At 52.3% G+C, this 21,472-nt stretch overlaps 1 protein-coding gene across 1 annotated transcript in view; it reads right to left on the bottom strand.

Moving 5' to 3' along the window:
- LOC144936571 (plakophilin-1-like) overlaps positions 1-21,472 on the bottom strand; it is a 42,012-nt gene that overhangs the window by 5,454 nt on the left and 15,086 nt on the right. Inside the window, exons 5-13 of the mRNA XM_078863779.1 lie at positions 18,734-18,866; positions 18,060-18,270; positions 17,598-17,766; positions 16,330-16,447; positions 15,696-15,902; positions 11,231-11,407; positions 10,544-10,700; positions 9,563-9,755; positions 7,051-7,135 (exon numbers count right to left, since the gene is read on the bottom strand). Of these exons, the coding sequence (XP_078719905.1) occupies positions 7,051-7,135; positions 9,563-9,755; positions 10,544-10,700; positions 11,231-11,407; positions 15,696-15,902; positions 16,330-16,447; positions 17,598-17,766; positions 18,060-18,270; positions 18,734-18,866 (1,450 nt within the window). The remainder of the gene's footprint in view (positions 1-7,050; positions 7,136-9,562; positions 9,756-10,543; positions 10,701-11,230; positions 11,408-15,695; positions 15,903-16,329; positions 16,448-17,597; positions 17,767-18,059; positions 18,271-18,733; positions 18,867-21,472) is intronic.

The raw sequence follows: 21,472 nt of genomic DNA, 5'->3' as shown, positions 1-21,472 counted from the left end.
CACACGCATACCCACGTAAGTTGCACACGCATACCCACGTAAGTCACACACGCATACCACGTAAGTCGCACACGCATACCCACGTAAGTTGCACACGCATATCCACGTAAGTCGCACACGCATACCCACGTAAGTCGCACACGCATACCCACGTAAGTCGCACACGCATACCCACGTAAGTCGCACACGCATACCCACGTAAGTTGTACACGCATACCCACGTAAGTCGCACATGCATACCCACGTAAGTCGCACACGCATATCCACGTAAGTTGCACACGCATACCCACGTAAGTCGCACATGCATACCCACGTAAGTCGCACACGCATATCCACGTAAGTCACACACGCATACCCACGTAAGTTGCACACGCATACCCACGTAAGTCACACATGCATACCCACGTAAGTCACACACGCATACCCACGTAAGTCACACACGCATACCCACGTAAGTCACACACGCATATCCACGTAAGTCGCACACGCATATCCACGTAAGTCACACACGCATACCCACGTAAGTCGCAAACGCATACCCACGTAAGTCACACACGCATACCACGTAAGTCACACACGCATACCCACGTAAGTCGCACACGCATACCCACGTAAGTCGCACACGCATACCACGTAAGTCGCACACGCATTCCACGTAAGTTGAACACGCATACCACGTAAGTCACACACGCATACCCACGTAAGTCACACATGCATACCCACGTAAGTCGCACACGCATACCCACGTAAGTCGCACACGCATACCACGTAAGTTGAACACGCATACCACGTAAGTCACACACGCATACCCATGTAAGTTGCACACGCATACCCACGTAAGTCGCACACGCATACCACGTAAGTCACACACGCATACCCACGTAAGTCACACACGCATACCCACGTAAGTCGCACACGCATACCACGTAAGTTGAACACGCATACCCACGTAAGTCGCACACGCATACCACGTAAGTTGAACACGCATACCACGTAAGTCACACACGCATACCCACGTAAGTCGCACACGCATACCCACGTAAGTCGCACACGCATACCCACGTAAGTCGCACACGCATACCACGTAAGTCACACACGCATACCCACGTAAGTCGCACACGCATACCCACGTAAGTCACACACGCATACCCACGTAAGTCGCACACGCATACCCACGTAAGTCGCACACGCATACCCACGTAAGTCGCACACGCATACCACGTAAGTCACACACGCATACCCACGTAAGTCGCACACGCATACCCACGTAAGTCACACATGCATACCCACGTAAGTCGCACACGCATACCCACGTAAGTCGCACACGCATACCACGTAAGTCACACACGCATACCCACGTAAGTCGCACACGCATACCCACGTAAGTCGCACACGCATATCACGTAAGTCGCACACGCATACCCACGTAAGTCGCACACGCATACCCACGTAAGTCGCACACGCATACCCACGTAAGTCGCACACGCATACCACGTAAGTCGCACACGCATACCCACGTAAGTCGCACACGCATACCACGTAAGTCGCACACGCATACCACGTAAGTTGAACACGCATACCCACGTAAGTCGCACACGCATACCACGTAAGTCACACACGCATACCCACGTAAGTCGCACACGCATACCCACGTAAGTCGCACACGCATACCACGTAAGTCGCACACGCATACCCACTTAAGTTGAACACGCATACCCACGTAAGTCGCACACGCATACCCACGTAAGTCGCATACGCATACCACGTAAGTTGAACACGCATACCACGTAAGTCGAACACGCATACCACGTAAGTCGCACACGCATACCCACGTAAGTCGCACACGCATACCCACGTAAGTCGCACACGCATACCACGTAAGTTGAACACGCATACCACGTAAGTCGCACACGCATACCCACGTAAGTCGCACACGCATACCCACGTAAGTCACACATGCATAACCACGTAAGTCCGACACGCATACCCACGTAAGTCGCACACGCATACCCACGTAAGTCGCACACGCATACCCACGTAAGTGGCACACGCATACCACGTAAGTTGAACACGCATACCACGTAAGTGGCACACGCATACCACGTAAGTTGAACACGCATACCCACGTAAGTCACACATGCATACCCACGTAAGTCGCACACGCATACCCACGTAAGTCGCACACGCATACCACGTAAGTTGAACACGCATACCACGTAAGTCACACACGCATACCCACGTAAGTCGCACACGCATACCCACGTAAGTCGCACACGCATACCACGTAAGTCACACACGCATACCCACGTAAGTCGCACACGCATACCCACGTAAGTCGCACACGCATACCCACGTAAGTCGCACACGCATACCACGTAAGTTGAACACGCATACCACGTAAGTCGCACACGCATACCACGTAAGTTGAACATGCATACCCACGTAAGTCACACATGCATACCCACGTAAGTCGCACACGCATACCACGTAAGTCGCACACGCATGCCACGTAAGTTGAACACGCATACCACGTAAGTCACACACGCATACCCACGTAAGTTGCACACGCATACCCACGTAAGTCGCACACGCATACCACGTAAGTCACACATGCATACCCACGTAAGTCGCACACGCATACCCACGTAAGTCGCACACGCATACCACGTAAGTCACACACGCATACCCACGTAAGTCGCACACGCATACCCACGTAAGTCACACACGCATACCCACGTAAGTCACACACGCATACCCACGTAAGTCGCACACGCATACCCACGTAAGTCGCACACGCATACCACGTAAGTCGCACACGCATACCACGTAAGTTGAACACGCATACCCACGTAAGTCGCACACGCATACCACGTAAGTTGAACACGCATACCACGTAAGTCACACACGCATACCCACGTAAGTCGCACACGCATACCCACGTAAGTCGCACACGCATACCACGTAAGTCACACACGCATACCCACGTAAGTTGAACACGCATACCCACGTAAGTCGCACACGCATACCACGTAAGTTGAACACGCATACCCACGTAAGTCGCACACGCATACCACGTAAGTTGAACACGCATACCACGTAAGTCGCACACGCATACCCACGTAAGTCGCACACGCATACCCACGTAAGTCGCACACGCATACCACGTAAGTTGAACACGCATACCACGTAAGTTGAACACGCATACCCACGTAAGTCGCACACGCATACCCACGTAAGTCGCACACGCATACCCACGTAAGTCGCACACACATACCACGTAAGTTGAACACGCATACCCACGTAAGTCGCACACGCATACCACGTAAGTTGAACACGCATACCACGTAAGTCGCACACGCATACCCACGTAAGTCGCACACGCATACCACGTAAGTCACACACGCATACCCACGTAAGTCGCACACGCATACCCACGTAAGTCGCACACGCATACCCACGTAAGTCGCACACGCATACCACGTAAGTTGAACACGCATACCACGTAAGTCGCACACGCATACCACGTAAGTTGAACACGCATACCACGTAAGTCGCACACGCATACCCACGTAAGTCGCACACGCATACCACGTAAGTCACACACGCATACCCACGTAAGTCGCACACGCATACCCACGTAAGTCGCACACGCATACCCACGTAAGTCGCACACGCATACCACGTAAGTTGAACACGCATACCACGTAAGTCGCACACGCATACCACGTAAGTTGAACACGCATACCCACGTAAGTCACACATGCATACCCACGTAAGTCGCACATGCATACCACGTAAGTCGCACACGCATACCACGTAAGTTGAACACGCATACCACGTAAGTCACACACGCATACCCACGTAAGATGCACACGCATACCCACGTAAGTCGCACATGCATACCACGTAAGTCACACACGCATACCCACGTAAGTTGAATACGCATACCCACGTAAGTCGCACACGCATACCCACGTAAGTCGCACACGCATACCACGTAAGTTGAACACGCATATCCACGTAAGTCGCACACGCATACCACGTAAGTTGCACACGCATACCACGTAAGTTGAACACGCATACCACGTAAGTCACACACGCATACCCACGTAAGTCGCACACGCATACCCACGTAAGTCGCACACGCATACCACGTAAGTTGAACACGCATACCCATGTAAGTCGCACACGCATACCCATGTAAGTCGCACACGCATACCCACGTAAGTCGCACACGCATACCACGTAAGTTGAACACGCATATCCACGTAAGTCGCACACGCATACCACGTAAGTTGCACACGCATACCACGTAAGTTGAACACGCATACCACGTAAGTCACACACGCATACCCACGTAAGTCGCACACGCATACCCACGTAAGTCGCACACGCATACCACGTAAGTCGCACACGCATACCCACGTAAGTCACACACGCATACCCATGTAAGTCGCACACGCATACCCACGTAAGTCGCACACGCATACCCACGTAAGTCGCACACGCATATCACGTAAGTCGCACACGCATACCCACGTAAGTCGCACACGCATACCCACGTAAGTCGCACACGCATACCCACGTAAGTCACACACGCATACCACGTAAGTCGCACACGCATACCCACGTAAGTCGCACACGCATATCACGTAAGTCGCACACGCATACCCACGTAAGTCGCACACGCATACCCACGTAAGTCGCACACGCATATCACGTAAGTCGCACACGCATACCCACGTAAGTCGCACACGCATACCCACGTAAGTCGCACACGCATACCCACGTAAGTCGCACACGCATACCTCTTCCGCCCCTCTCTCTGCTTGGGTGTCCCAAGCCAGATTTGGCTAGGCTCAGATCTGCCGGTGGAAACTTTGTTTCTCGAGCAAAGGTTGCACCCGTAGCCCCACGCTAAAGCCGCCAGTCATGGAATCAGTGAGTTGTCGGCCGACGATAGGATCCAAGGGGGGAAGACTGCCCAAGTGCTATTCCTGCCATTGATGGACGCACTTCCACAACTGAAGAACGCGATCATTATCTTGAAACTACTTTCCGTACCCCCGGCGCACCACCTCCAGTGTACTTCTCGCTATGGCAACAGCTAATGGTCGTGCACAGCTCTCCGATGCGTTTTGCGATACCACCTCGCGTCGTTCTGAGATGCACGCAGCGCAAACCGCAAAAGAAAACGCGCGCCGGTGGTACAAGTCACGTGCCTGCTCCAGTCTACCGGCGAGCCGAAATATCGTCGGTGAGACCATCGCGTCCTCGTTCTACCATCCCCATCCGCTGGCCAGATTCGCCATTAACCACGACGATTGTGGCATTGCCAGGGCAGGTACGCACAGCTTCGTTTGTCAACACCGCTGTGTTGATACCGCGGGCTATAAAACACCCCAAGAGATGATGATGGATGAATGAAATGCTGCTGCCAAACATCTTATCGGCCGGCGATGAGGGCGGAAAGAAAATTGAGGGGAGAAAGGGCGCTCAGCAAATCGGCATTCTTCTTGCGGTGCTACGCCCTCAAAAAAACAAATAAGTGTGGGGGCGCAAAGAAAGAATGTTTCCGTATTTGTCTTGAATGCGTGCAGGGAAATTCTGGGCAGAGAGGAGGGCACTAGCGATGATTTTAAACCGTGATAAACAAAACTAACATTTGAATGGGAATTCACAGAAACCCTGTTGTGGACCCTGACCAACCGCAGAAAGGCTTCACCGACGTGCAACCCCCATTGGGACGTTTTGCATTTTACAGAAAAATGCCGAGGCCAATTAAATGAGCGGCGGCGGCGGACGTCGGCGCCTACGGCCACATGGCCTGGACGCACCCCATCTCGTCAGGTATCAGAAAGCTAAGTAGGTTGCTTGGGCCGCCGCCCCACATAGCAGGTGCCGTGTAGGCCGCAGGCCTAAGTTGAGGGCCGCAGAAGGCAAGTCCTTCTCGCTGGCCAGCCCGGTGAAGCGTTACCAAAGTAACCCTCACTGGCCTGCACGGCCGGAGAAGCGAGGCCCTTATCCAGCGGTAGGCTAATGAAGGGCCGCATGGCGTTCCTCCTCGCGGCGCGCGGACAGCCGGCGGGCATTCCGCTGCCTCGAGGCGACGCGGAGCGAACGAGACCAAAACGGAGACGGGTGAATGTGGAAATGCCAGCATTGTTTTTCGTGCACGTGGATCCAGGGGCTACGTGTTTACGACCCGGGACAATGGCCTCATTGTTAATTTACGAGGACGGGCAGAAGGATGAGGAGGAGGAAGGGGGGGGGAGGCAAGGAGGAGTGACGCTCGCAACGCTCACACATTCATGATGGAGTGTGCAGGTGAACCCGACTCGCTGTGGAAAAATAAAAGCGTCAGTTTCCTGAAAGCGGGAACTCGCCCCTGTCGCACGCGCTCGCAACTCCGTGCCGTGCGTCGCCGCACAGACCCTTTGCGTCTTCGCTCCGACCCCGTGCGTCGCCACGCCGACCACGTGCGTCGCTGCGCTCGAGTCGACAGTGAGCAGCGCCAGTTGTTCATTAACCAGGGTAAACGGTCGACGGATGTTGCCAATGGGCGTAATCATCAGTGAACATTTACCAAAGTTCATTTCGACAAACCGCAGTTGATCCGATTTCAAAGTTTTAAATCAACAACCTCCCTGGACTGTGGTAGACTTTGTAAACGACATTTTCATTGATTCCTAGCTAAGGTTGGAAGCGTTTGTTTGCTAGCTCCGTCCGTTTGCCCGTCTGTCTGTTTTTAATGGAGGGGGCAGTATAACGCTTGTAAAGATAAGCCAATGCGAACTAAACCTTACTATGATGGTGTGTTGCTGTTAGGAACTTATCCTCCTGAAAACTAGAGACGAAATGGAGCAAAAAGGAAGTTTTTCCATTATTTGTTTTCCTTGAGAGCTACCCATCAGCTTCCGTGATGCCAATTAAATCAATCCGAAGGCTGGCGCGTGTCGGAACGTGTCACAGGACCCTGGCGTGCGCACGATTATTCCGAGCCCGTGTCAAAGTGACGAAAATGCCGATTAATAATCGGTGGACACTCACCCGCTTGTAGTCCTTTCTGAGGTCCTTGAACTCCCAGAACTGGTGGAGGAGCAGAGAAGACGCCTCTGCTGACTTTGGATAAGCCCTGCAAACCCAAGAGATTTTGTTTGCAACGTCAACAGGGTTGTGTCTCCACGTCATCGGTTTGGTGGGTCCGTCTATCCCTCTGCCCTAAACGGGACAATTCTTCCTGCCGCCTGATGATGCTGGTTGTTGTAATTACTGGCGAAACGTCGTGCTCGAATTGTAAACGTTGCGAGTCTACTCTCCAACACATCGGTGTGCTCATATAGTAACTAATCGCACACCTGTCAACCCCTTATCAGTGCCTACCATCTTACAGACCAATTCAAACCTTATTGGTCACCCGTGCCGTTATAAATTCTACAATGTACCATCAAAAGGGAGAAACACAAACAAATAGACAAAAAAATGTTGCCCTTATTGAAACAGCTATACGCCGTATGGTCCTGAAAATATTATTTCCCTGTACAATAATACGGGTAAACCATATGGGTTGACAGGTATGCAATTGGCACGTTTTGTTTACACGACAAACCTTACTAATTGGCAGAGGTGGGACAAAGTCATTGTTATGCAAGTCCAAGTCGAGTCGCAAGTCATCAAATTCATGACTCGAGTCTGATTCGAGTCCAAGTCACATGACTCGAGTCCACATCTCATAGGTGGGACAAAGTCATTGTTATGCAAGTCCAAGTCGAGTCGCAAGTCATCAAATTCATGACTCGAGTCTGACTCGAGTCCAAGTCACATGACTCGAGTCCACACCTCTGCTAATTGGCTGCGTCGGGTGGTCGCGAGTTTAACGACACATTTATATTTACGAGATCAAACCCCAAAAAAGTCTATTAGGGACAACTCTCGTATCCATGATTTGTTACGAACGAAACTTCAGTTGTAAGTCGCGTTGCGTAGCGATTATGTAAAGAGTCGCCCTCTCCGTTGTTCGGTGAATTGCACGATCCGGGACCGGGGTCCTCATCGTAAATCAATCGTTAATTGCAAATTCACAAGCATAGGCGCGCAACGTTGGTGAAACATACCACGGCCTGAAACCCTCGTACTGCTGACAACAGTCTGGGGGGAAATTATTTATTACATTTTGACTCACGGAGTGACTCATGAAGCAAACAGCTTAGCAAAGCAAACGATCCGATAATTTCAACTCTTTTTATTTAATTATCAAACACAGTTTTGTGGTGGGGTTGTATTTACACTGTACTCGTTTGTATATTTTCACCCGCCCACACCTCCAGCATTCAGCCACTGTCTATGAGAGGTGTGGTAACCTAATATGTATGATAGTAGCCTATGACGAATGTCATGTGTGTGTTTAAGCACAGTTAGCTACGTACGGCGCGAAAGAAGTTCAACATACACACACTTGTGTTTCTACATATGATAGTAACCTATTACGTATGTCATGTATGTGTTTAAGCACGGTTGGCTACGTACAGTGTGAAATAAGTTCAACATACACCCACGTGTGTGTTTCTACGGAGCAAAGGCAGAAAGCTTATTTTGCATATGGACAATGCAGCCGACACTGTCCCCAAGTCGCGCGCGTGTTTAATTTATGACTAGAAATGAGATAGTGTTTAATTAATGCACTGCCGCGGCTTGTCCGGTGACGCGCATGTTCACGTTGTAGTCCCCCCGTGCGTGTCATCCCGTCGGCATCTGACAATTCTGGCCCCGACCACAGCATCGTTTCAGAGTCTGGGGTCACGGTTCGATGCCTCGGCTTGTAGCCGTTTCTCTCGCGTGTCCCCCTTGTCGATTCCACCTCATTGATCCCGTGCGCATGAAGATAACTTAGCATCATTGCCCGTGATCGTTGCGATGCTGGATGGAGGCCTGTGTTTTCCCGATTGAATTTGTAGGCTGTGATCAAAGTATGCCACAAAGAGGGAGGCTGTCAAAGTTGAGCTCACGGTAAATGTGAGTAAAACAAAGAGCACTTGTGAAGATAATGGAGCATATAATCACCATACACTTTACATACATTGCAGGCTCCTTATGGACGCCATTGGAGCGTATAAACTCGTACACAAATCGTTACAAGTCTCAAATCAACTGGTTATCTCCATTGTACCATCCTATCCTGCACCGTCCTATCCCTGTCCCATCCCTGCCCCCTACCCACCCCATCCCCTACCCCATCCCTGTCCCATCCCTGCCCCCTACCCACCCCATCCGCTACTCCATCCCTGTCCCATCCCTGCCCCTCCCCACCCCATCCCCTACCCCATCCCTGTCCCATCCCTGCCCCCTACCCACCCCATCCCCTACCCCATCCCTGTCCCATCGCTGCCCTCTACCCACCCCATCCCCTACCCCATCCCTGTCCCATCCCTGCCCCCTACCCACCCTATCCCCTACCCCATCCCTGGCCCATCCCTGCCCCCTACCCACCCCATCCCCTACCCCATCCCCTACCCCATCCCTGGCCCCGCGAGACCCCGGCGAGTCTCCCGGCGCCTCCGCTCACCCGGCTCGGTCTCGCACGAGCGACACGAGGCTGCGCACGGTGCCCAGGCTCTGGAAGCGCTTCGCCGCCGCCGGGTTCGCCTGCACGAGGTCGAAGATGGAGTAGCACGCCGAGCTGACCGCCTCGTCGTCCAGCTGGGCCGACGTGACGCGCCCGGGCAGCATGCCCACGAGCGTGGGGGCCAGCTTTGCGTCTGCGCAGAGAGATGGAGGGGGTAGAGAGATCAGGAGCGAGGCGAAGACGCGCTGCCGGGTTGCGGGGATGGGGGCTGCTAGAGGCAGTTGGCGATCCCACCGGTGACGACGACGACAACGACGACGATGATGATGATGATGACATATGGGCGTTGATGATGATTATGGAAACCGATGGACGAGCTATATAACCAGCTGTGAGCATGTTTGGGATCATCTGTCTCTTACGCAGACATTCATAGAGACCCATACACTTAGACAGGAGACCAAAGACTTGTATGCGATTACATTGACACCCATAGACGTACATAGAGACCCATTGATTTAGAGACGCAGATACTTATGGCGATGATGATGATGATGGCGGCGGCGATGTTGATGCTATCACGAGTGTGTAGTTTTGACGCGCATAAGTGCGCACGCGTGAGGTCGTCCGTCCTGGGCAGACGAGCTTAATAATCAGAATCAGGGTCTTTATTTAGACTGGAGGAATCCGATGAGCGATAGAGCTCGTTTTCACAGATGTCCAGTTGGGGCAGATCAGAACGTTACAACAACAAACAATACAAAAACATGTGCAAATTATAGGAAAGGTAAGCAAATCATAAAAAAATATATAAAAATAAAACTAAACTATTTTATTTTAGCAGGCAAGCCCCACTGAGCTATTAGCTTCTCTTTCAAAAGCGCCCCCGGCCATCACAAACGACAGCTTAACGGAGTGGCTTATCACGTGGAAATCTATGGCAGCCTAATGATCTAAATAACAACAATAGAGGTCACGTACTCATCTCAGCGTGGTTCTGCGGGTTGCGCGACAGGTTCCGCAGCAGGAAGGCGAGCGCCTTGGTTGTCTTGCCGTCGGTAGAGCGGTGCATCGCGTCGGCCAGCGTGGCAGAGCCGTCGCCGTGCATCAGCGCCACGTTGCCCAGCGAGCGTGCCGCCTGTACCCCGGAGGGAGCCAGCCGGCGAGGCGAGTGAGACGCGGTTCGGATCTGGAGGCCGCCCTGGTTATTGCTGCGGCGGTGTAATCGTCGTGATTACGCTACGCGCTGTGATGCTTCGCAGTAGACGTTAAAGACCCCCCTCTAGGCCGTTGTGTAGTCAGTGCAACGAGTCGGACTCTAGGAGGTCGAAAAACCATTTAGCCGACTATTTGAATTTAGCTGGTAAGGTCTCCACCGAGCTACGTAGCTCTTTTTCAGAAGCGACCTGGCCACAAATGATAGCTCAACAAAGTAGCTTATCGTGGGGAAATTTATAGGACCCGCAGAGAAATCCACGCGACCACGGGGAAAATGTGCACGACCTCCTGCATACCGGGCAAGGCAGTTAACATCGTCGCCCCCAAACAACCCGGCTCCTCCCGAGCCGCGCCCAGCTGGGTTCGGCACGGCACTTGGCGCGGCTCGGTTGCGCAGTGGAAAACGTGGTCAGGGGGTGGCCGTCGCTCAACATCGCCCGGCCGCCGTACCTTCGATCCCCCGGCGGTGATGTTCTGCAGCGCCCCGGCCGCGCCCTCCATGAGCGTGGGCTGCTTGGCCTTGTCCAGGACGCCCATGTAGGCCTTGACGAGCTGCGGGCACCAAAGCCACTCCATCCCCTTGGGGTTGGGCATGGGCAGCGTGTACTGGTCGTAGCGGTAGCCGCCCTGCCGCGCGTCACGAGGATCACAAAAAAAATAAGTTATTACTCTGCGATTGAATCATCATGACCACCATGTTTAATATTCTTCTGGATGTGTGTATGCGTGTTGAACTTCTTTTGCACCATACGTAGCCAACCGCGCGAAACAGAGGGGAAGGACAACAAACTAAACACAAGATCGCTTAAAGGGGTGTCTCAAAAGTAGCTCTGCAATATCTGCTTCCACGGACCACTCTCGAAAATTGGCACTGAAATGCGAGAATCCTGAACAGAGGACACTACCCCATCGATGGGCATGGTTGGATTAAAACTGGGTAAAGAGACAACACGACGAATCATTTTAAAAACATAATCACAATGCTCTTTTCTCCTACGAGCAGCCAGATTTCTTTGTCCCCACCACCATTTTAAATTCCCGCGCACACACACACACAAGCAAACACGGACACACCGACACACGAACACGCTCGCTCGCTCAAAGATGAGGGCCGGCCCGAGGCAACCTGCCATGGAAAATTAATTACTTGACGACCTCCGCTCACAGAGCTAAACCGGTCGGCGCACACGGACCGGTCCTGGGTACAGCCCCCCAGCAGGTGTGTCTCAGTGTTCACGCTCTGAATGTTCTGTTTCTTTCATATTTCATCTCACCGCCCGCATTGGCGGACAGGGCTGTCACAGGACGGCACTGCCGTGTGTGGATTTGGTCGCGGAGGGGATTTGGGGGGTTGGCGGTCGTTGGAAGGGCGCCGTGGTGGCGAGATGCCAACTACCTTGCCTGGTACGCAGGAGGTCGTGGGTTCGATCCCGACCCTTACGCCTGTTGCATATTTGGAGTTTGCGGTGTCTCTCTCCCCGTGGTCATGGATTTTTCTCTGGGTCCTCTGGTTTTTCTCTCCACTTTTAGAATAAACATCACGCGTTTAGAGGATTTGGCTGCTATAAGTTTCCGCACAGTAAGCCACTTCGTTGAGCTATCATTTGTGATAGCCAGGGGTCCCTTCTGAATAAAGCATTACAGCTCAGTGGGCCTTACCTAGTAAAATAAACAAAGTTAAGTGTTTAGTTTAAGTGGTTTAGGCTCATTCTCACCCACCTGACTCTGGGGGTCCCCTCCCCCTTTCTAAAAAACTGTTGGTACAATATCCAACAACAGGAGCGGGGATAAAATATGAGTGCTGGACTCATTGAAGTCAGGGACGGGCATCGTAGCCTCAACTTATACACCGTGGGTGAGGGCCGGGGCAGAATCCGTGGTAGGCAAGGCCAGTTCACCACCCTAACTCATTCCGTTTAGCGCTTAACTAATGTCGAAAGTTTATTGAACATCACTGACTGTCGTGTTCCTTCCGCCCCCCCTCCCCATGAGTTGTTCTCTAGCCTCTGCCACCCGTATAGAAGAGACGACGTTACACGCATGGCACGAAACGTGAATGGGCAAGGTGAGAGATGGGGAGGAGGGGTAGCCACAAAGGTATTTTGTTTGTTCTGTTCATTCGGTGGCCAAAGGTATTCTGTACTCTTTGCGATCGCGGATGAAGTTCCTTGACATTGTGTTTGTTAGCAGCAGATGGGCGCGGATGCTGTACGTGTCGGATAATTACAAAACGTGTCTCCATATCTCCCATTGAGTTTATCTTGTTTCTAAACCAGCCAGAAGCGTGAGGATGCCTTTTACGAGAACTGTTATCGCATTTAAAGTGGGCAAAGGCAAGCCCACGCAGTTCCCCTTGGGTAAGAGGGGAGATCGGTAACCACGTAAGGTAGCAAGATGCGAGTCGAACCGATTTCCTTACACGGCCAATGAGAGTGACTCACTGTACTCGATAAACCACCCCCACTCATTGGCACGTGGAGAAATTGTAACCGCTGATAAAGCTATGCCACCTCAGGCGGAACCGATAAGCGACGTATCTGCTCTGGAATCGTGGCAGTGTTGTGAGCAAACATCACGATTCAGATAATGATTCCGCTGCTTTACATTTTCGCGTGATATGAAGCCACTTCGTTGAACCATCATTTGTGGCCTGGTCACTTCTGAAAAAATAAGCCAATAGCTCAGTGGGCTTTGCCTGACAAGATAAAGACTAATTTAGTTTTATTTGTATATATGTTTAAGTGATTTATTTACCTTTACTAAACTTTTCACTCTGATCGTGTTTTTGTACAGTTTGTTGTTGTAAACATTCTGACCCCGTGGCCCCGACTGGACATCTGTGAAAACGAGCTTATAGCACATCGGATTACCCCAGTATGAATACATAATCTGATTCTGAGTACCGTATCTCATGTCCAGCTGCTTTAGTCTCCCCACTGAACTGGCCACATGGTTTATCCTTGAGTAGACTGAGGTTGAGGGCCAGGTGAGTTTCGGATAACATCTACCACCAGTACTAGGCTTGGTTAGGAACTCATTGCAAAGACTCCAACATCGTAGCATCATGCCAACTAACCACTGCGACACTACCTCCCCATCGACACACAAACATTCAAACTGTTCGGGGCAGGTGCAGTTAGCGAGCGCCTATTCGGGCGAGCACCATGTCGAGCCACATTTGTTCACGCAGGGCTGATGTTTACACAACACATCAGGTGTCCGAATACCTTCGATGGGTTCATATTTGCCACAGGAGTGTGGAGCGGTGGCATAGCGGTTCGCGGACTGTGCTACGAACCCCGGCTTGAGTGGTGAGTGAGATCTGAAGTGGCTCTGAGCCATTGCCCTTCACCGACCGGCGTGGTGAAGCACAGTCAATCAACTACTGCACATGAAATGGAGGTGTTTGTTCGTCATGGGACGGCAAGAGGTTGCTCCCCACCTCCCTCGCCCCCCCCCCCCCGCTCCCTCGCCCCCAACGTGCCGGGGTGGAACCTCCACCGCTCTGGAATTGCAAGACTGTGGGAGCTGCCGGAACGCGATGAGCAGCAGCAGCAGCTGAGGGATGGGTGGCGCGTTCGGGCTTGCCAGGAAATGTCTGCGCACGGCTGCCTCTCAGAAAAACTCCATGGCTGCCGCCAGCCGCCCACCATTCTTTCGGCGCATGCACTTTGACCCCAGGGGGTTGCGTAGCCGTTGACGAGTTATGTTTTTGTTTGTTTGTTTTGTAGCGGGTTTTGTGCTGTCAGCATCCGGAGATGAAGCGTTCGTCCCGAACGTTTGGGGAGCTTGTGTGGCGGTGCATCAAGTTAGAAAAAACTATTTGAAAGTTTACAGTCATGGGCAACTTTGTTGGGAAGCCAGTTTAATCACGGGCGGCTGAAACCCGGATTCGAACCCAGGGACTCCAAGTCCGAAGCACCTGGGCGATCTGAGTCACGTGGCTAATCACCAACGCAATTCTTTCTCTGGAGTAAGGTGACAGTACTATCCGTGGTCACACAATCCAAAGTTCAGGTGTCCTAGTTTTATCTTGATATCTACGAGGGCAAAGGCTATTTGGTGAATGACCCAGGCCATTACTGAGCAGTGTTTGCAGCTCTTGCTGCCAATTGACGCCTGCGTCCAGGTAAACACTTTGGCGTAACCCCGGTCCATGCCAGCGGAGGGCAGCGAGCGGGAAAACAATTGGCGCCTTTGTCCCCGCTGCTGATGTAAAATTAACGAAACCGGAGCGGGGCGGCGGTTACACGGCCCCTCCCCGAAGCCGGCCCCGAGGCGACTGCAGGTGCGAGATGTCAATCGGGAGAGTTTGTCAAACGCGGCACACCGGACTTGCAATCCAGAGGGTCGCCAGTTTAACAGCTACATGGGCAGGTAGATTAAATCCCCCCCCTCCCCTCTGCCGCTGTGCACCAACTGTATAAATGGGTTGACCGTAGTTATTCAATGGTCAGCTTGCGTGTGGTGGGGCTAAATGTGGGTGACTCCCACCCCTTCAGAGACGTACTGGAAAGCGTAGGCAGAGTAGGCCAAAATACCCTCCACTAGAGGGGCTCTCCACAACTCCCTCTAGCGAGGAGGCTTCTTCCAACAGAAGGGGGAGTGAGCGAGCAATTGCAGGGCTGCGCCTTTACCTCGTCCAAAGAGCGCACCACCTCATGAGCCAGGCCTCGTGCCTCGGTGCCTCGTTCATTTAGCAGTCTCAGACCCCACCCCACAAACCAGCCTGAATTCCAATCAATCTAAATGGTGCTCGCTGACCCATTACAACCATCAACAGCTTGGTGGTTCCTAACCCCAGAGGTAGAAAAATCCACCCGTTGCATATTTGCAAGCGGCCAAATATACAGCAGGCGACGTCGGGGGTCGGGGATCGAACCCACGACCCCCCTCCCCGGGCCGCGAGTCTCACCGGGCCCGGGACGCGGCGGCTCTTGCCGCTGAAGCAGCCCGTGGTGTCACCGTCGGGCCCGGCCATGCTGCGGGTGGGGTACGAGGGCGGCTCCTGCAGGACGTCGGCGTAGCGGTGCGGGGCCTCCTCGCCCAGCTGGTAGGAGAGGTTGCGCAGGGTGCAGACGCAGTTCTCCACCGTGCCCAGGGTGCGGCCCACGCGAGCCTGCTGCTCCACCCGGACGGACGGACGGAGGCGCCACCAGGCGGAACGGGAACAGCGGCGGGAGAGAGGGCGGAGGGCGTGAGGCGGGACGGGCGGAGACAAAAAGACCACGGGTTAGTTGAGAAAGCATTTACAGGTACACTTTGTCACTACGCTACCGACTGACTAACTGTGGTGCACCCATTTAACCTGCTTGGGGGGACAGGGGCGGGAGGGGGGAGGTGGAGATTTAACAAACTTGTTTGAGCGTACGTTGAAGTTCTCTTGCACCGTACGTAGCCAGCCGTGCTAATCGGAGGTGCGGGGGAAGGACAACAAAAGCTTTCACAGCTGACGCAAATGTCGTATCCGGGGACGCCCTGGCTTGCGGGTTTTGTATCTCGATTTCTGATCGATGAAGAAGAAGACGCAGAAAGAAGAGGCAACTGACCCGCTCCTCGAGCTTGCCGGACGTGACGGCATTATCGGTGAAGAGCGCCAGCGACTCGACCAGCCCCTCGCACTCGCGCATCTGCTTGCGTGCCTCCACGCCCGCCGAGCTCAGGTTCCTGCGGCAACGACGATGGCACACAACGTGTGTGTTTCACGGGCAGCGCGCATCGCGAGCCACGCTCACACAAGCCCTCCTGTGCCCCTGGCTTGGCAGCATGGCGGGTCTTGAGTCATCCACGGCAGGGTGCTTCAAGCTTCAAGTGCCAGATCTTTCGAATCAAAGTTGTAATAGAGCAATAGCTTATGCAGCTTCGTCGTGTGCCCACCGATAGCTAACTAATAGCATCTTATGATGCTATACGTTCAATTGGTTATATGTTATTAGTTCGCTTATAACCAATAGCATATAGAGCTAGATTTGAAGCTTTCGTGACTGCAAGGATTCATATTCTTAGGTTTTTTCGGTAAAGTCACGTAGGTAAAACATCAAAATTAATAAAAATAAAATAAAAATCACGACGTTTCGGAGGCAACACAAGTCTCCGTCATCAGGTGGGACCGTCAAAGCCAGATTAGCTGCTAATCTGGCTGTGACGGTTAGCATGTATTGATGCTATATATGCTAAAAATTATACACTTATTGCTCTTGGTTGGCTTATGACTGATAGCATGAAGGTTGTTGGCGAGCAAATAACCAACAGAATATAAAGCAGTATTATATGCTCTTGTTTAGCATGTGATGAAACAAAATAGGCAAATAACAATTATGAGAACGTTATGTTTGGCAGTATGCATTTAACGATGCACCCTGTGTTGGTGTTATAGAAACGAAAAAATAGATATAGGACAATTACAGTATTTTACTCGTAAGTAAACAGACTAAACTAAAATAAATTATTTTACCAGGTAAGGCCCACTGAGCTCTGTAGCTCTTTTTCAGAAGCGACCTGGCCACAAATGATAGCTCAACGAAGTGGATTATCGCGTGCAAATTGATAGCAGCCAAATACTTTAAACGCGCGTTTATTCTAAATGTGGAGAAAAAAACCACGGGACCCAGAGAAAAATCCACACAACGACAGGGACAAGGATGTACGTCCCGCCAGGCCCATCTCCAGCTGCTTTCGGAAGGCGAGGGGTGGCAGGATAAATGGCGATTCACCGCGAAGGAGCGTGACCTTGGGTGCGGTGCCAGATGGACATGTGGTGGTGCAGAGGTCACCGCAACGGCCCCGCTTTAACGCCGCTGCACTGTGCGTCACGCACCTCAGGCACCCCGTGGCGTTGTAGAAAATCTCGGGGTCACTGTTGAGCGTGTTGGCCACGTTGCCGACGCCCGAGTGCGGCACCACCCCTCGCTCCACCAGCGGATCCAGCACCTCGTGCAGCAGCTGCTGCTTCAGCTCCTCGCACGACGACAGGTTCCACAGGGCGCCTGTGGTCACGCGCCAGGGGGTCGGGAGGTCGGGGAGGTCAGGGCGGTCCCGGGCGTGAAGGATCAGGGGTGGGCGGCAGTTTTTTGTCGAGGCTCTTTGCAGGTGGCGGAACAAAGTTCGTGCTACACGTGTTGTAGTAAGCCGCGTGCCGGCCGTGTGAGGTATGTATCACGCGATAGTATATCCCGATGTGTTCCAGACGTGCCCAAAGAATTGTGTCGGCGTTTCTCAAGTGAACACTCGGTCGTCGTCGTCAACATCGTGATCAGTCCACTGCTGGACGATTACTCACCGGTGGCCTGCCGCAGCACCTCCTTGTCCTTGCTGGCGCCCAGCATGCCGGCGAGCGCCGGGATGCCTTGCACGTTGCGCAGCTCCAGCTTGTTGCGCTTGTCCTCGAAGATCACGTTGCGCAGTGCTCCGCACGCCGCGCTCTGCACCTCCGCGCTCCGGTTCTCCTGCAGCAGCTCCACCAGCTCCCGGATGCCCATCAGCGTGTAGACCTGCGCGACACGAGCAGCGACGTCACTTCCGGCACCGCACTCGCAACGGCAACAAACAACAGCCAACGACGGCAAACGATAACGGTAAGAGTTTTCACACGTAGCTGGCTTTCGCGATCAATATCATCCATCGGAGGTTTTTTAGGTTAGATTGCGTAAATATATGATGGTAACGGCCGCCATTCGCGGATAAGCGACGGTGACGTCGCTCGTTCTGGGCCGGGCTGCTCTCGGAGGCCACGTCCAGCGTGGGAGGCTCGCTGATAGGAAGTCACAGGAGGTCACGGGACAGAGCCAGGTGTCGTGGGTTAAGCGGCCGAGATGACCGACAGCCGCGCACAGCACGCACGCGAGAGCGCGCCGTGTCGCGTGCGCCTGCGAAGACCGCGCGCGCGCAAAATGGAACACGCGCGCGCTTGTGAGGTGAACACGCCCGGGTGTGTGTTCGTGCACGCCGGCGTGCCTTGTCCTTGTTGGCCTGGTTGCGGTAGCAGGCGCTCTGGATGAAGGCCGAGGCGTAGGCGAGGTCCTGCGGGTCCCGCTTGCTGCGCAGCATCTCCACCGCCTTCTCCAGCGTCATGCCCTGCGACAGCATCCTGCGTGGCGGGGGGGGGAAAGCGGTGCGTTAGCCCCCGCCGCCGTCGTCGCTGTGGCACGAGCGAGACCGTGGGTGTTGCGCTTATTGGGGGGAATTTTTTTTTATAATTCTGAGCTCGAGACTTTTCCTGAGCTCCACTCGTGTCTCGTCGACATCGCACCTCCGACGAGCACGGTTGGCTACGTTCGGTGCGAAAGGAGTTCGACGTACATACGTGCGTCATATAAAGCGGTGCGAAAAAAGGTTCAGTCGTGCACACTGTCACGCGAGTCCTCTCTTGCTGTGGGGTACACGTCACTGTTGACGTCCCACTTAGCGGGACGTGGGACCCTCCTCCGTACAGAAGAAGACTCACAGAGGTTTTCCAGGGTAACCCAATGTCACAATGATCTGCTACGTTATCTATTCTCGTGCATGTAATATGCATTCTACACTACGTAACACATCATTGTATATTTAATATACGTCATACACTACACAACGGTATTTTTCTGGATTTAAGCTGTATATGAAACACAGTACACATCCCGATGTTACGCCTCAATTTCCCAGTACGTCATCCCGTCGGCTTTTTTCTTACCCGGTATGCGCGCCCCCCCTCCCCACCTTTAACCGCTGCAATCAGCGACCTCCTGACCTCGCCTGCCACAATGCCCCCCCCCCCTCCCCCACCACATTCCCACTACCAGTTGGGGCATCAGCATAGCTCTTTGGAAAGTTCGGTGAAACCTCTGAACGATGCGCATGTTAAACGTTGTGTGGTTTGTCATGACGTGGTAATTATTAATTAATCTCCCACTCGTCCGATGAACTGTCACAAATTAAAATGCAACGTTTATTCTTTTGCAGTCTCACTCTTATTCCCTCATTTGTATCGTTTCTCACGTTTTGTTTTCTTTATCTCATGCGTACAGTTTTCTCTTCTCCAGTAGCTTAAATGTAACATCGTCTACAACAATGTAGCAGCCCTTTGTCAATCCACTGCTAGATGAAGGGCTCCCAACACCATGTGAGCATACTGGTCGGTCTGGGCAGGTAAAGAGGGAGGGCCCAAGAATGGTGCGGACATCGCGTTCCACTCGTGTTAGCCACGGCCGGGAATTGACCTCAGGTCACCGGAGTCACAGAACATTGTGCAAACCGCTTCACCGCCGCTCCACTCCTATCATCATCATTATTGTATAATTGTGTTTGTGTAAATTATATTAGTAATAATATAGGCGCGAATGGTGGGGTTAAGAGCACTGGTTCAGTGGTTTTATGGTGAGGACAGTAGAGCCAGCATGTTTGTGACCTATCTGACCCATTCTTCCCTGGGCGAGTGGATTTACTGTGGACGCTGCAGTTTCATGCCACGTGTGAAAATATTTCATAAAAGGGATCGGCCCATCGCGCCGAAAGAAGGCACGTACCGACAAGAATCTCGAGACTCGGCGAGGCTTCCTGGGTAAATAAGAGACTTGGGGAAAAATTCTTAACATAGATGGGGAAACTTAGCCCGTGTACCCTGTCTCTGACTGTGCCTGCAGACAGCCTCACGCGTATATTGCCCAAACAATCTTCGTGGCCATTCACTTGGAATAATATTATTTCTTCATAGTGCTTTCGAACGAAGGTTGAAACTGTCAATGCATCAGCTCTGTCATCTGTCTGTCCCTCGTTGTCTGTCAGGCAAAGGAAGAGAGCTCCAACTCTCATAAAGGTGATCCTATTAAAACAACAAAAGTTCAGTATAAAAGTTGTGTCGCTTACCAGGGATTTAACCTATAGAAAACCTGGCAAAATGTATTGAAGCGGTGTCCAACACCTGGAGAGACAACCTCGAGTAAAATACTGTAGAACTGTCAGCAAATATGCAAAGGCATTTTGCTCTGACAGCTACCCATCAGCTTACGTAACTGCTAATCAAATAAGTTTGAGGTCTAGCGCGTACCTGTAGCTAATGCTTACTCCTTGCACGTGCATGATTATGTCTTCCTTGTCTTTTTTAAGTGTAAGTCACGTCAAAGTGTCTCTCTGTTCAATGTCAGTTATTTCCTCATCTTTGAGCCAGTGGCGGAAATTCCATGTTCCTATGGAACAGGTCATCCTGGACGCAGGTCTCCCGTAAAAATATCCCCGTATTCTCAACATCCCATCACCTCGTCGTAAATAATTACGACAGAACTACACGAGTCTCTGCATAGGGCAACTCAAGTTGACTGCCACAATGCGGCATCCATTTTAGTCACCCCCAAAGGGATCATGGATGGGCCGATTCAACGTCATCGCTGTCAACCCATACGGTTTATCCGTATTCTTGCACAGAGAAATTTAGTTTTCAGATCCATACGGCATACAGCCGTTTCAATACGGGCCAAATAAATGTCTTTGTTTGTGTTTCTCCCTTCTGATAGGACTTTGTAGGACGAACATTGAGATTTATGAGGGCAACCGGTGACCAATAAGGTCTGAATTGGTCTGTAATGAGGTAGGGCACTGATAAGGGGTTGACAGGTATGTGTATAGTAGTGTATAGTGTAGGGTATAGTGTAATGTATAGTCGTGTATAGTGTAGTGCATAGTAGTATCGTGTGTAGTGTCGTGTATAGTAGTGTATTGTAT

Source organism: Lampetra fluviatilis, chromosome 16, assembly GCF_964198595.1.
Source record: "Lampetra fluviatilis chromosome 16, kcLamFluv1.1, whole genome shotgun sequence".
Classification (NCBI taxonomy): Eukaryota; Metazoa; Chordata; class Hyperoartia; order Petromyzontiformes; family Petromyzontidae; genus Lampetra; species Lampetra fluviatilis.
This window is presented reverse-complemented; position numbering and strand designations above follow the sequence as displayed.